Source organism: Phoxinus phoxinus, assembly GCF_949152265.1.
Source record: "Phoxinus phoxinus genome assembly, chromosome: 20".
NCBI classification, from domain to species: domain Eukaryota; kingdom Metazoa; phylum Chordata; class Actinopteri; order Cypriniformes; family Leuciscidae; genus Phoxinus; species Phoxinus phoxinus.
The window spans coordinates 14,242,802-14,256,430 of NC_136895.1; the positions used below are offsets into that span (position 1 = coordinate 14,242,802).

Consider the following 13,629-nt stretch of genomic DNA (forward strand, 5'->3'; position numbering starts at 1 on the left):
GGGAATAGTGTGTGGAGGCTGTTGAAGACACGGGTAATTCACATTTTCAATTCAATTCACATTTATTTGTATAGCGTTTTTCACAATACATATCGTTTCTTTACTGAAAATTCATGTCTACATTACAATTTAGAGTGATCTGTTATTAGAGGTGATGTGTCCAAGTTATACATTTCAGAAATGTACATATACAAATCACACAGTTAGCTAACAATGTATTCATTTAACTGTGTATTGATTTAAGGCAGAAACAATGAGCTCATTGAAGTAACAAATACTTGTTGTTAAAACAAATGACTAGGATATATAGAAAAATTATAATTATTACAATTATTAATATATAAAATGAACCCTATTTACTTTCTTATTACCGTAAATGTACATAGTCTATTACACACAGTAAGGATCCACCAGATATGCACAATTCACAATATTCACAATTTTTCACAATATTTTTTTTATATTTTTCCTACAATTGGAGCAAAAAATACAATAATATTGTGTATTATTTTAATGTTTTTATATTATAAAATAAAAATCATAGCATTAATATAAGTATAATATTATATAAGAACATTCTACAATATTATAATTGAAATATCATGCATTATTCAATAGTCAAATGTATTATTTTTATATTATGAAACAAAACATTATAGTATTACTACTATAAATATATTATTATCATTATATAATTTTTTCCTCAAAATTTTACAAATATTATATATTTTCAATTGTTGAAGCCCAGACAAATGCTTTTTTAAACATTTCATAACAAAACCATACAAACATTTAAATGTAGAAAAATACTGTGAAACATAAATCTAATACTACACGTGTTAACAATATATTATTGTTGTTGTTGTATTTTTAAATATGAAATATTATTTATACTAGTATAGGATTATATTATGTTTATATTTTACACAATATTTTATTTGGATTACAATTTTCTATGTGGCATTTATTCTATTTATATTCTGTTTATCCTTTATGTAAGTGTTATTTACCACAAAATATTTCACTTTCACTTTAAAATGTCACATTACAAAAGTTGCGTGTTTTAAATGTTTCACAGCCATTTTGCAAGTTTCACTGGACTTTGAATTAGTGAATACAATAGTCTACAACTACTCATTTAGACATCCTGAACTTTATTGTGACTTCAATCATCTTGAATTTACTGTTAATCTAATCACAGCGATGAAGAGGACTAGAACTGTTTATCCACCTAGCTGTGAAATCAAATGATGGATGCAATTAGATTTATCTCCAAAGGCTGAATCACATGACTGTCGTTTAGACTCCATGATTAATGGGCTTCACTGTGATTGGTTGAGCCCTTTGAGAATCTGACAAATAGGCCAGATGATCTGTCTCATTGAGTAGTGCCTGGTTAGTGTAGCGCTTTGAATCGTCTTTGATTTACAGACATTTTCCTGAAGGAAACCATGTCACTGGCAGACAGTCTGTACAACCTTCAGCTCATCCAGGACTTCTGCAGGGAGCATTTGAACCACTGCTGCCACTTCAATCTGGAGGACATGCTCTACGCTCATTCTTCCATCAAAGTAAGCCTTCAGAGACAACTTGCATCCAGATTTGGTTTCAGTTAGGGAGCGTTTTACACCCTGATACCACAGTAGAACCTATTGCCTTCAAATTTCACTGGTTGATATGTTACAACTGCAGGTCCAGGTTTGTCACATTTCTCAGGCCACAACATGTGCTTGAATGCTGTTATTTGGAGCCTTTTTAGCAATAGCGCAAGTGGGAGTTGGCTTTATTCCTGTTAAAAAGTTAAAAGCATAAGGCGTGCCTTTAAACGCTGGTTTAACCAGCCTCCCAATGGAAGCAGATTCTCTAAAGACTAGTGCTATTGACTGAAAGAGCAACAAAATCACATTAAAAAATAACCAGCAGATATTTAAATATATGAGGTAGAGATGTACCAATACATGTGTTTAAACAACAACAAGGTAGTTATAAACACTTGTCTTCATGACCAATTTATTCAAGCATACATATCATTAGCAGTAAATAAGCTCTTCTCTAGTGTTTTTATATAGCTAGCTAACAAACTGTGAACATCGGATAACTTTTCTGAGGTAAATGCCACATTAAGACACTTATTGAGCGATTACATGAGACATTATTTATTTCGGTAAGTTGTACTGTCTTTCAACATACCTTATGATGTTCATGCATGTTTTTTCGAGCTATATTAAAGTAGAAGAAATTAATCCCAGATCTGTCATGTCCCGTTTAAGAAAGTCGAAACACCGTTTATTATTTGAATATCGTGATAAAATGGACAGAAATTGAAAGCTGAGACTTTGTTTATTATCAGAAGTAACAAAGCTCTTTGTGATTATTAGTGTAGGGAAAAACTGCACACCTTGCAGCCCTGGCTTTTTTTTTTTTTTTTTTTTACTGTAAATGCGTTATTGTCACGTTAACTTGCCCTAAATTCAAGATTTTCTTCACACACAGTATGAGTTGCAATCTAAACACATTTTTTATTTGACTTTTATTTTATTTTTAAACAGCTGATTAGTAAAAAAAAAAAATGTTTTAACCGATACCGATTATTGGCCGATACATGGTGGATCTCTAATAGGAAGAATTATTTGTTTGTTTGATAAGCCATTGTGGCATCTTTGGTAAGCCAAAGAAGCCTACAACATTTTTTTGCTTTTATTATGTACTTTTACATGCGATTTTCCACCTCTAAGATCTTAAAATATTATTTAAAAAATAGAAAAAACAAGCTATATACATCAAACTGGAGATTTTTACCTCCAGACTACTCTGTCAGTTATAAAACCGACTCTCTAGACTTTCTCCATGAGATCAGATGGAAGGGAAGACCCGTTTTTTTCTTTCCGAATGTTTTGTTGTCATGTCTTTGATCTTGGTCCTCTCTGGTCTGGATTCTAGACTGGATAGAAAGAACATCTGCAGCCAAGATTTTCAGTCGCGGATACTGAGAAGCCTTTGGTTCTTTCTTTTTGCATTAAAAATTTATGATTTTTCTGCCGGTAGTGTTGAAATGCATAAGATGAAGCGGTTGGTTTCAGTGGGTATTGAAAGAGAATGATGAGATTTTTGGTAAGGCAGTCATTTGGATTTGTAAACCTCGCCACACTTACTAAACCATAAAGAGGTTAGAAACTCCTAAACAGAGAGCAATGCTACTGGAATCAGCGCCCCACCTGGTTTTTGTTTAAAGTGTAGTGCCACAAATGGTAGCAAAATCTCGCACTATGTTGAGTTTTATTTGCACCTAACAGCCTCTGTTTAGATGACATGATCAGCGTCTACAGTGCCAGACTTCAGAGCTGAATCTCAGAGATGTGAGTGGAATTGAGAGCAGGTCACTGAGCTGTAACCTTGACCCAGTTTCTGTCAGTACCCTAAGCCCAGCTGCTTTCTTTTATTGAAATGTTCAGTGCGGTTTGCACGTGTGCTTCATGTGGTGCTCCTGCTGAAGATGCCTGTTTGAATCTGGAATGTATTGTGACCTGATCTCGTTCATTTCTTTATCCTCTCAACTGTAGAGTAAAAAGTTGTTCTAATTAAATATTTGAATGAAATCAAAACATTAATATTATTAGCACTAGCATTTTTTATTAATTGACCGCACTAAAGATTCTGTTCAATTCTTTTGCCATTGCGTTATTAAGAAATGTTTATTTGTGTCAGGAAGCATTATTTAGGTTTTTACATATAACAATTAATTGTACTAAATTAACACTTTAAATATGCCTCCGTAATTGAAAGCAACATTTACATCCCCTAAAACAATAGATAAGCCTTCTAATAATATGTTCACACTTTATGTGTGTATAAGTCGGTAGACAGGCAGATTGGGGAGAGGACGCATGTGCCAAATACCATCTGAGTACGAACACGCGCCTGCTCTTTCAACCTCTCCATACAAATGTTACCAGTGGACCCCTTTATTTATTTATTTAGTTATTGCCAATAGTGCTGGTAGATGGTGTTTCATTGCAATGCATAAAATCAATGCGGTTGTGTATGAGAGAATATATAAATTTCACTATAGAGGGTATTTGAATAATTTGACAATGGGTGGTGTTGTTTTTGTTAATTTGCTAGCAAGTGACATTCATTTTATTATATTATTAAAGGCAGTTAACAAATGATGCCTTGGATTATATGATGAATAAATGCTTTAATCATTTGGTTATATGGAATAGATGTGGTTTTGTGCTACTCGAGCCTATAAAGAGAGCAAGGACTCTTTGTTGAAAGTCAATTAAAATGCTGAGGTAATGTCTTCTGGGAGTGGCCTCAGATAATTGCTGCCGTTACCCTGTGCCTTTTAACTGCTAGGTACAATTTCTGCTGAGTGGGAATAGTGTATCAGAGGCATTTTTCATCCTGTCAGGTACCCTCGATGAATTCAAGGTCATGAATTCTGTAGTCTTGGCCTAAAGATGTTGGTCATAACACAAAAAGATTGTGTTATTAGACCAAGCTAACATAAAGCTATAAATACCATACATTATGTAATTCCTCATATATAAGCTATACAATTAAATTTGAAGGAAAAGGTCGTTCTTGTCTCCAGGTGGTGTCTGTTCATGAACTAACAGGATTTAGAGAAATGCAGAGACATCTTGTGGGAGAGGAGGAATATTGCATGTACTAGTTTTATACAAGCGTATTATTTTTTGGGGACACCTTGCAAAGTTCTCCTTGTTATTATATATATGAAATAATAAAGCTATTGTTGTTTATTTTTTACCAGAATAACTATCTTGTGTTCATGGCTGAGCTCTTCTGGTGGTTTGAGGTTGTTAAACCACCATTTGTTGAACCTCAGGTGTTGGAGACTGAAGGTAAGCTTATCTTATAATGTTTTTCACAGAAATATTACATATTTGTATATGTCATATTACATTTGTATACTGACACATTTATCATGTGGTTTATAGCACCGGCCCCTTCACTGAAAAATCTGCCATCTGTGCCCATCTCAAAAGTCACAAAGCGAAGTTTCATGGAAAGACCTCCTAGTCCAGACAGACCAAGGTATATAAAAAATATCTGTAATGGAAAAATTACCCCTCCTGCTTTTTACTTTGTTTGTAGATATTGAAAATCAAATGTAAAATTACATTGATATTTTTATTTTATTTATGTTTAAGTCTCCCCCTCCGACCTCAACCACAGACTTCAGGCTCAGGTAGTTCAGAAGTCTAAAAAAGTGTTTTATGACAAAATATAAGTACTAAATGCACCCAGTGCTTTATAAGTTATATATGTATGTTATACAGGTGAGATCAGGCGATCAACATCAATGTCATTTGTGGACAGCTTCATGGGTACTTGGCCCAAGGAAAAGAAGTAAGTGTATTTTCATCTCATTATTGAGACTTAGTTTAAGCCATAGAGTGTAAAACTACATGCCATTGGATACTATCCTGTCTTCTTTCTGCAGGTCTGCTGCTCAGGGTGTGTCCTTTGAAATCCCATTTGATAAAGAGTGCACCAATCAAACACCTACTGGCCGAGGAATGACTCGGTCTGCCAGCACTGAAGGTTTTGGTTTCAAGATGCCCCACGGAACAAGGGGCATCAAGAGAAACCTGTCCTTTCAGCCTATCAATGGCAAGAACATGGGCATTGAGGAGGAAGGCTGTCCTGACAGCCAGTCAGGAAATCATAACAGCCGTCTAAATGGCTCAGGGCCACCTAGCATCGAAGAGGCCCTTGAGATCATCCACAACTCAGAGAAGCAATCACAGAGCCCCAGGGCCCATGCGGCCGGTGAGGGCTTCTTTCTTCACCTGCAGAGTAAAAGTGAACCGAACCCCAAAGCAAAGGATGGCGAGCTAGACTCAGTTTCAGAATCATTCAAAGGGGTTGCTAGCTCATCCACCACTGAAGTAGACACCGGCATCCATGTGCGGACAGAGGACATCCAAGAGACATTAGATGAGGACTCATCGCTCAGGGATTGTACTGTCAGCATGGAGCTTGACACAGATCAAGACTTTGAGGCAAAAGCTTGCCATAGCCAAGGCTCTACTAGCCCATGTCCCAGCAGCCTTAGCGCCAAATCCCCTGCCGGAAGTATCCCAACCCCTGCTTTTACACCTGGGATTAAGATGACCAGCTTTGCTGAGCAGAAATTCCGTAAACTGAATTCAAATGGGGAGGCCAAAGGTGGTACTTCCCAAGGCACAACACCAGATGGTTCAGATCTCGGGATTCCTCACTCGGTCTCCTGGGCCCCTTCGCCTGATATCAGCCCTGCACATCAGCCGTCCAAGGACCCAGCCCAGACCATGGCTGCAGAAATGGTGCAACTGCGCATGAGACTTGAGGAGAAGCGTCGGGCCATTGAAGCCCAGAAGAAGAAAGTGGAGGCGGCCTTTACCCGACACCGTCAAAAGATGGGACGCAGTGCTTTCCTCACAGTTGTCAAGAGGAAAGGAGTAGATGGCACCTCACCATCTCAGGAGAACACTCCCAGCTCAGAGGGAAGAAAGACGCCAGCGGAGACACCCCAACCTGACAAGTCTACACTGAAGTCTGCGGGTGAGGATGGCACATGCGAGGCGGACCTGGTGGAATACACGCGCTCCATTGATAAGCTCAATTCGTCCCTGAGCTTCTTGCAGACTGAGATGCAGCGACTGGCCCAGCAGCAGGAGGTAATTATGCAGATGCGAGAGCAACAGGCATGGGTTGTGTTACCACCTCAACCTTCGCCACAAAAGCAGGTACGGGAGCTCAGAGGGAGTGGGGCACGCTCTTCTGGGTCTCCCTCACCCGCAGATTCCCCTAGAGCTACACACCATTCCCCTACAAACCTTAAGAGGAAGTCCGCTTCTTTCCATTCCAAGACGCCAAGGACACCTAGACCCAATGAGCTAAAGATCACTCCCTTCAACCGAGTCTTAAACGTTCCACAGTCAGTGGACAGCATCCCACGCCTCCGAAGGTTCTCCCCTTCTCAGTCCGTGTCCTGCTCGTTTACTTATTTGGGAAGTGCGAAGAAACCACCATCAGGAGCTGAAACCACAGACAAGGACATTGAACAAGGCATTGAGTCATTGTCTATTGAATGTTCTTATGGTACTAACACCTCCCCAACCAAAGAAACCCAACAGGCAGTAACCGAAGACTCTGACTTGAGTGCTAAAGAGGAGTTTAAACCAGCAATGGAATCTAGTGTGTCAGAAGTCTTGTCGCAGATCGTAATGGAAACCGTTATTGTCACTCCCACTGAGCCATTTGACATTGCCCATCAGACCAACAAAAATTTGATTGAGGTTCCACTGTCTGTTCTCAAGCCCCTGGATGGACAGGCATTAGAAGAGGAAGGTGAAAAGGAGACTTCAGGAGAGAATCAGGACGATGAGCAGAAAATATGCCGTGGATTCTTCTTCAAGGTAGATTTAAATGTCAAAGAATCCTGTAGATAAAGAATGCTTGGAAATTAAATCCTCCAGTACCACATGTTGTGAATACTTAGTGGTGAACGTCACTATTACTATTGCTTACTGTTAGTGATTAGAACGTGAGTTAAAGTTTTAATCTTAAATGCGTATCTTGTCCAATACCATTTGGGCTAAAAAAAAACATGAACGATACTTTAAATTATGTTTGTTGAGGATATCGCTTTTTTAGACTTTGGGGTAGGATATGTCCTTGACCATTAAGCAACCACCTAACAATGGGCTAAAACAATACAGAACACCTTATCAACCAGCTAACAATGCCCTAACAACTATCCAGAAGACTTTAGCATTGTGACCAATTTTATAAAGAAACTTTTAAAAAATCATGTTGTTTTAGCTATTAAAGGCCATAGTTATTACCCAAAATGGCGTATTACCATAGCTTTAGTTTGGGAAAATGCTGTGGTGTGACTAATATCTGAAATGTTCTTAGTGTATACAGTCGCAGAAGGAGGTTAGCTTGGGACAGACACTGGAAAACGCAGCTGTTGGATCTAGGTCAAGAAACGGAGGGAAATAAATCATTTATTTTATAATGTTAGCATTCCGCAGGGAGTCTGAGCAGCATAGCGTATATCTCGTTTATTCAGACTGGTCATATCAACATCAGTAGACTGCCTTCAGATATGTGGAAAAACCTGTACATAAAAAGATATTAACAGAGATTCTTGATAATGTGTTTATTTTTTTAGGATGACATGAAAGGAGAGGACAGCATGGCCGTGAAACGAGCCGCACTTCTGGAGAAAAGGCTGAGAAGAGAACGGGAGAGCCAGCAGAGGAAACAACAGCTGGAGGTGGAGCTTGAGCAAAAGAAAGAGGAGGCCAGGTAACAGTGATCTGTCAATCACCAAGACTAAACTTCTCCCCCTGATTCTGAAATCAAATATTTATCTCTTTCCATAGGGTGAAAGCAGAGGAAGACCGCACGAAGAAGGAAGAAGACAAAGCCCGACGGGAATTTATCAAGCAGGAGTACCTGAGGAGAAAACAGCTGAAACTTATGGAGGACATGGACACGCTTGTCAAACCACGGCCTGCGGGGGCCAAGCAGAGGAAACCAAGGCCCAAGTCCATCCACAGAGATGTGATGGAGTCCCCCAGGACTCCTGTCAGGGCCACGGCAGGTAAAGGGCGAGCGCCCCCTACTGGCGAAGCCCGGCACTGTATGCTTTGTGCTACTCTCAGCATTTCCCTGTCCAGCTCACTGCATCCCTCTTCTAACAAGTACTATAACACTTGCTCTAAATTTCTATTCTAACCAAATTAATCATTTTCTAACTAATGTAACTAAGTGGTTGAGCTGAAGTGGTTGAGTGATTTAAGCATTCTTTCAAATTATTTTGTACCACTTATTTGGACACATCCTACTGTACAAGACAGATTTAAAGTAAATGTGACAGCTCCTTCATGAATACAATGAAAACAAACTCTTTTTGTTTAGACAGTTTGAAGGAGTTGGAGAGACCATTTAGCAACATCATTACAGAGAGCTGTACTGTTATGAGGGTAACACAAAGTTTGGCGGGCTTGCTGTTGTCTTGTGTAACTGTGGGACCTGTCCCGTTTTCTGTTGCATCCAGGTTCACGACCTCGTGTTTTTTCAGTGTCCAGCCTATCTCTGGCGTCTCTTGGAGATAATGAAAGTGTCAGCTCGGATAAGAAAACACCTAGGTAAGAGGCGCTTTAAGCAGTCAACAGAATGAGAAAATGTTTGTTTCCTTTATTGCACAATACTAACCCAGTATCCTTTGAATTCTCTGTATTTTTCCTTCATATTCTTGAATGTTCTTGCTTCTTAGAAGCTATAGCTTAGCATCTGGCAGTCTTTTCTTCTTTTTGAGCTCTCCTCGTGTGAGAAATAGAAGGTCAGTCTTGGTTGGATGAGACTCTTTATGCATTCATCTTCTGTTCAAGAAGAACATCCTCTTTTGCTATGAGCTTGGCAGAAACACGAGGAATGATCCCCAGTCTTTGAACAATAAAGATGGCTATTATAGTTCACCCATCACAGCTTTTTTGTTTTATTTAGTCATTATCAAACAAGCATTGGTTTAAGGTCACTAAGCCTCACACTGGCATTGAATGGCACTGAAACCGCAAAAACACTACAATAAAGATCTGCACTTCACACTTTTGCAAGAGACTTATTTAGAGGCTTCAGTAATGCTATTTAAAAATAATACATGTTAATGGTCTTAATGTACATTTAATATTCGGTCGCTAAGACCTCACTGCCTGATTTTGCATGAGAGCAGGAGTTGTTAGTAGGTGTATCAGCATTGTTCCTATCAGAGTTGCAGTTTGCAGGACTCAGTTTATCATGTCATCCCAGTAGGCCTGATTCAGCAGACGGTTGCCTGTCGCCCACTCGCTCCAGCAGTCGTAACGGAGAGAAAGACTGGGAGAATGGTTCCACCACATCCTCACTGACATCCAACACGGAATATACAGGTTAAAATACTAAAGCTGCAGCTCCACCTCCAGTCCAACAGAGGGAGCTATGGTCTGTATAATGGTTCTGAGCAATACTCTCAACATCTAAGCTTTCCTAAATGACTAAACATTTGGGCTGCATCCGAAATCGCATACTCTTTTGAGGAGGTACTTATTTTGAATAAGTAATTACTTCACAACCACTAAAAAAGTATGTTCTATATAGTATGAATGTGTGTCGTATGAATGTAATCTGGACGTACTACATTTGCCATGTTGTCATTATCATGTGACCTACCAGCGTCAGTTGCGTCACTCCACTGCCATTCACAAATCCTCTCCCGTGGCCTCATGGGATAGTAGTGTCCATCGTACGCACACGTCAGAATCCCACCGGAAGTAGTAGGTCATCTGCATACTTTTTCCCAACTCTTTTATGAGTACTGTAAATTCGGACATACTTTGTCACATACTGTTTTTCGCCTACTATAAAGTAGGGAAGTATGCGATTTCGGGTGCAGCCACTTACATTTTGTATAAAACATGCTCAGAACTTCGGGTGATGGCTCCATCTAGAGGACTGGAGGGTCAACAGCAGACTCAGATGGTACAATAACCTATATTAAATTATGACATGGCATAATACACCCTCCATATTTTTGCTGCAGGTCCTAAATTATATAAAGAGCCCAGCGCAAAGTCAAATAAGCATATCATTCAGAATGCTTTGGCACATTGCTGTTTGGCTGGCAAAGTCAATGAGGGACAGAAAAACAAAATTTTGGAGGTAAGCATGTCTGTTAATTTTCATTACATTTATATTATATTTTAAGTTTTATTCATTGTATTTATTTGTTTTCTCAAGGAAATGGAGAAGTCAGGGGCCAACAACTTCCTGGTCCTGTTCCGGGATTCCGGCTGCCAGTTTCGCTCTCTCTACACGTACTGCCCCGAGATGGATGAAATCAACAAGTTGGCCGGCATCGGTCCTAAAACCATCTCGCGCAAGATGATCGACGGCCTCTACAAGTACAACTCGGACAGGAAGCAGTTCAGCCAAATTCCAGCCAAGACCATGTCTGCAAGCGTCGACGCCATCACGATCCACAGCCACCTGTGGCAGACCAAAAAGCCAGGAACTCCGAAGAAAGTGGCGGCCGTAAAGTCCTAGTGTCTCTCCACGTCGGATGTACACAATCTCAATGCACTTGTTTGTACATATTCGAATCCTACGACACTTTTTACTCTCTTCCGTCAGTTCGGACACACAAGTTTGCGAAAATTATGCACAACTGGAATGTAAAACTCTACGGGGTGGCAGATGGATCAAACTCGTGTGTCTAACACCCAAGACTTTCTGATTCAAGAAAGATTTTACTGCACCGTGTACGTGTCGTTTTTATTTAAATGTGCCAAAATGATGAAAAGTTGTCAAGGATGACCTGCTATTTTAATTTGGTACACTACTAAAGCACTGAATGTTCTTAGTTTGTACAGAAATCTCGCACATATGTTGACGTGTGGCCTTTTTTGTCTATATTTTAATCTTGTTTTTATTTGATTTCTTTTTTACGACTGTCCTGATATGATTGTACGGCTGCTTATGGAAAGGTTCTCACATGTGTAGCTTGTGATTATTACAGTTTAGTACTGCAAGGGAATCTTGTCATATCTCATATTCGTATTCATTAACCAGTGTGCTAATGTGCAGTGAGTGGTATTGTTTGCACTTCGCAGGCCGAACCCACTTTTGATGGGTTTTTCAACACTATCTGATGGCATTGATTCACAGCAGGATTGTGAATTCATTTAATTTGGTTCCTGTAGGTGTATTTGCTTTTTTTATATATATATTTGGAGGGAGGGTGACCGACTGAAGGAAATGTTCAGCATAATGATCAATTTAATCAATATTTATATTTCATAAAATGTCTTAAATAAGACCAGGGGTTAAAATCCAAGCCTATCTGTTTTTTTAACCTATACATTTTTTTTATTGTTGGTGCGATTAAAAAATCAGGCGGATTATGGTGGACTGAATTGTTTCAACGATATTCCCATGGATTAAGATATGCTGGAGTAATAACCATTTTCAAAACACTTTTGTACTGTTATGTATGCTTGTGGACTGATCTGAAGTATTTCCCTGTCCTGGGTCACACAGAACTATTAAAAGCAGTTTACCAAATGATATTTTACCGGATTGTTGGAGACATTTCCATGTTTTGTGACTGAGGGCTAAATCATTTGAATGGTAAATTATTTAAAATAATAAAATTTCAAATTTTTTGACTTGTTGAAGAGGTCAAAACATGCCACATTCTGTATGCCTGGAGTCTGTGTGGCATTTTATAATGTTATGAATCTCAGTCTGTTAGCATTCCCCCGTAAGGTGCGATCATATTAGCGAAATTTTGGTAAAAAAAATTAAATGTTACATTTCTCGGGCAAAAAATGTCCATTGTCAATAGTGTAGTGATGCATGAAGCACAGCTCACAAAGGAGTCGCTTTCAAACCAAGCAGTTTTCTATTGGTCAAAGCGGATTTGCGTGAGCATCTCTGCATGGGGGCATCTTTGCGAAATTACCAATCGCGCAAATACCTATTGAAATTACACGATTTCAACAGAGAATATGTCGAACATGGATAGCTAAATGTGACCGCATCTTCAATCGTCTTAAGGCAAAATGTGGCTGTATACGGGTAGAGGCTTTTGTTGCCTGACTGAAAAACAACAGCCTTCCTTTTGTTTGAGTAGGAATTGTAAAAATTGTCATTATTTTTGGTGCTTGACTCTTGAAACATAAACATGCACACCTGTTCTCACATACATACAAACATCTACTGAGTAGTTCGAGTGACGTGTCTGTGTTTGGAATGGAAATAATGCGCACAGCCTGTAGCCTGTTAGGACGCCATCTTTAATCCGTTAGAAAGGTACTACTGGAAATGGAACTATTATTTGGCCATTTCGGGCCACAAACGGGGGATTATTTAACTGTAAATGAGCACGATAGAAAACTGTACAGTGTGTGTGTGTTCTCTGATCTCTCCAGCACGTCTCTCTTTTATTTTCTTTCAGGCGCTGTGCTGTCATATTGTTCAAATAACATGTTCTTTCAATTGCATTTAATAAATTTCGCATGGCCTCATTTGCAGCCTGCTGATTATTCTTTAACATTGTATATTAACATGTATACTAAAATTGTTGTAGTTATGGAGTGGTGTTTTTAGAGGCAACATTGTACATTTTTGGAACATCACTTAATTAACATTAATGTTGATGTAACAAGTATGACATTACAAGTAACATTCATTACAAAATCAGATTACTTTTTTGATGTTACAAGTAGTAACGCACTAAAAGTAACATGCATAACGTAATCAGATTACTTTTTGATGAAACGAGCAATACATTACAAATAACATGCATTACATAATCAGATTACTTTTTGATGTTACGAGTAGTAAAGCATTAAAAGTAACATGCATTACGTAATCAAATTACATTTTGATGTAACAAGCAATACATTACACATGCATTACAAAATCAATTACTTTTTTGATGTTGCGAGTAGTAACGCAAAGTAACATGCATTATGTAATCAGATTACTTTTTTATGTAACGATCAATGCATTACATGATCAGATTACGTTTTTGATGTAACGAGTGGTAAAGTATTAAAAGTAACA

The 13,629-nt window shown here is 38.7% G+C and overlaps 1 protein-coding gene across 6 annotated transcripts in view; it reads left to right on the forward strand.

Annotated features, from left to right (window-relative positions):
* camsap2a (calmodulin regulated spectrin-associated protein family, member 2a) overlaps positions 1-13,087 on the forward strand; it is a 38,843-nt gene extending 25,756 nt beyond the window's left edge. For 2 of the 6 annotated variants that reach the window (XM_079592786.1, XM_079592782.1), the window contains 12 exons: positions 1,432-1,571; positions 4,778-4,868; positions 4,965-5,061; positions 5,178-5,215; positions 5,307-5,376; positions 5,471-7,430; positions 8,192-8,328; positions 8,406-8,626; positions 9,083-9,173; positions 9,835-9,953; positions 10,604-10,722; positions 10,801-13,087. In XM_079592786.1, coding sequence (XP_079448912.1) covers positions 1,432-1,571; positions 4,778-4,868; positions 4,965-5,061; positions 5,178-5,215; positions 5,307-5,376; positions 5,471-7,430; positions 8,192-8,328; positions 8,406-8,626; positions 9,083-9,173; positions 9,835-9,953; positions 10,604-10,722; positions 10,801-11,106 — 3,389 coding nt within the window. In that variant the 3' untranslated portion in view covers positions 11,107-13,087. The remainder of the gene's footprint in view (positions 1-1,431; positions 1,572-4,777; positions 4,869-4,964; positions 5,062-5,177; positions 5,216-5,306; positions 5,377-5,470; positions 7,431-8,191; positions 8,329-8,405; positions 8,627-9,082; positions 9,174-9,834; positions 9,954-10,603; positions 10,723-10,800) is intronic. The other 4 variants (XM_079592787.1, XM_079592784.1, XM_079592783.1 and 1 more) reach the window with 3 other exon arrangements.
* Positions 13,088-13,629: the final 542 nt, after the last annotated feature.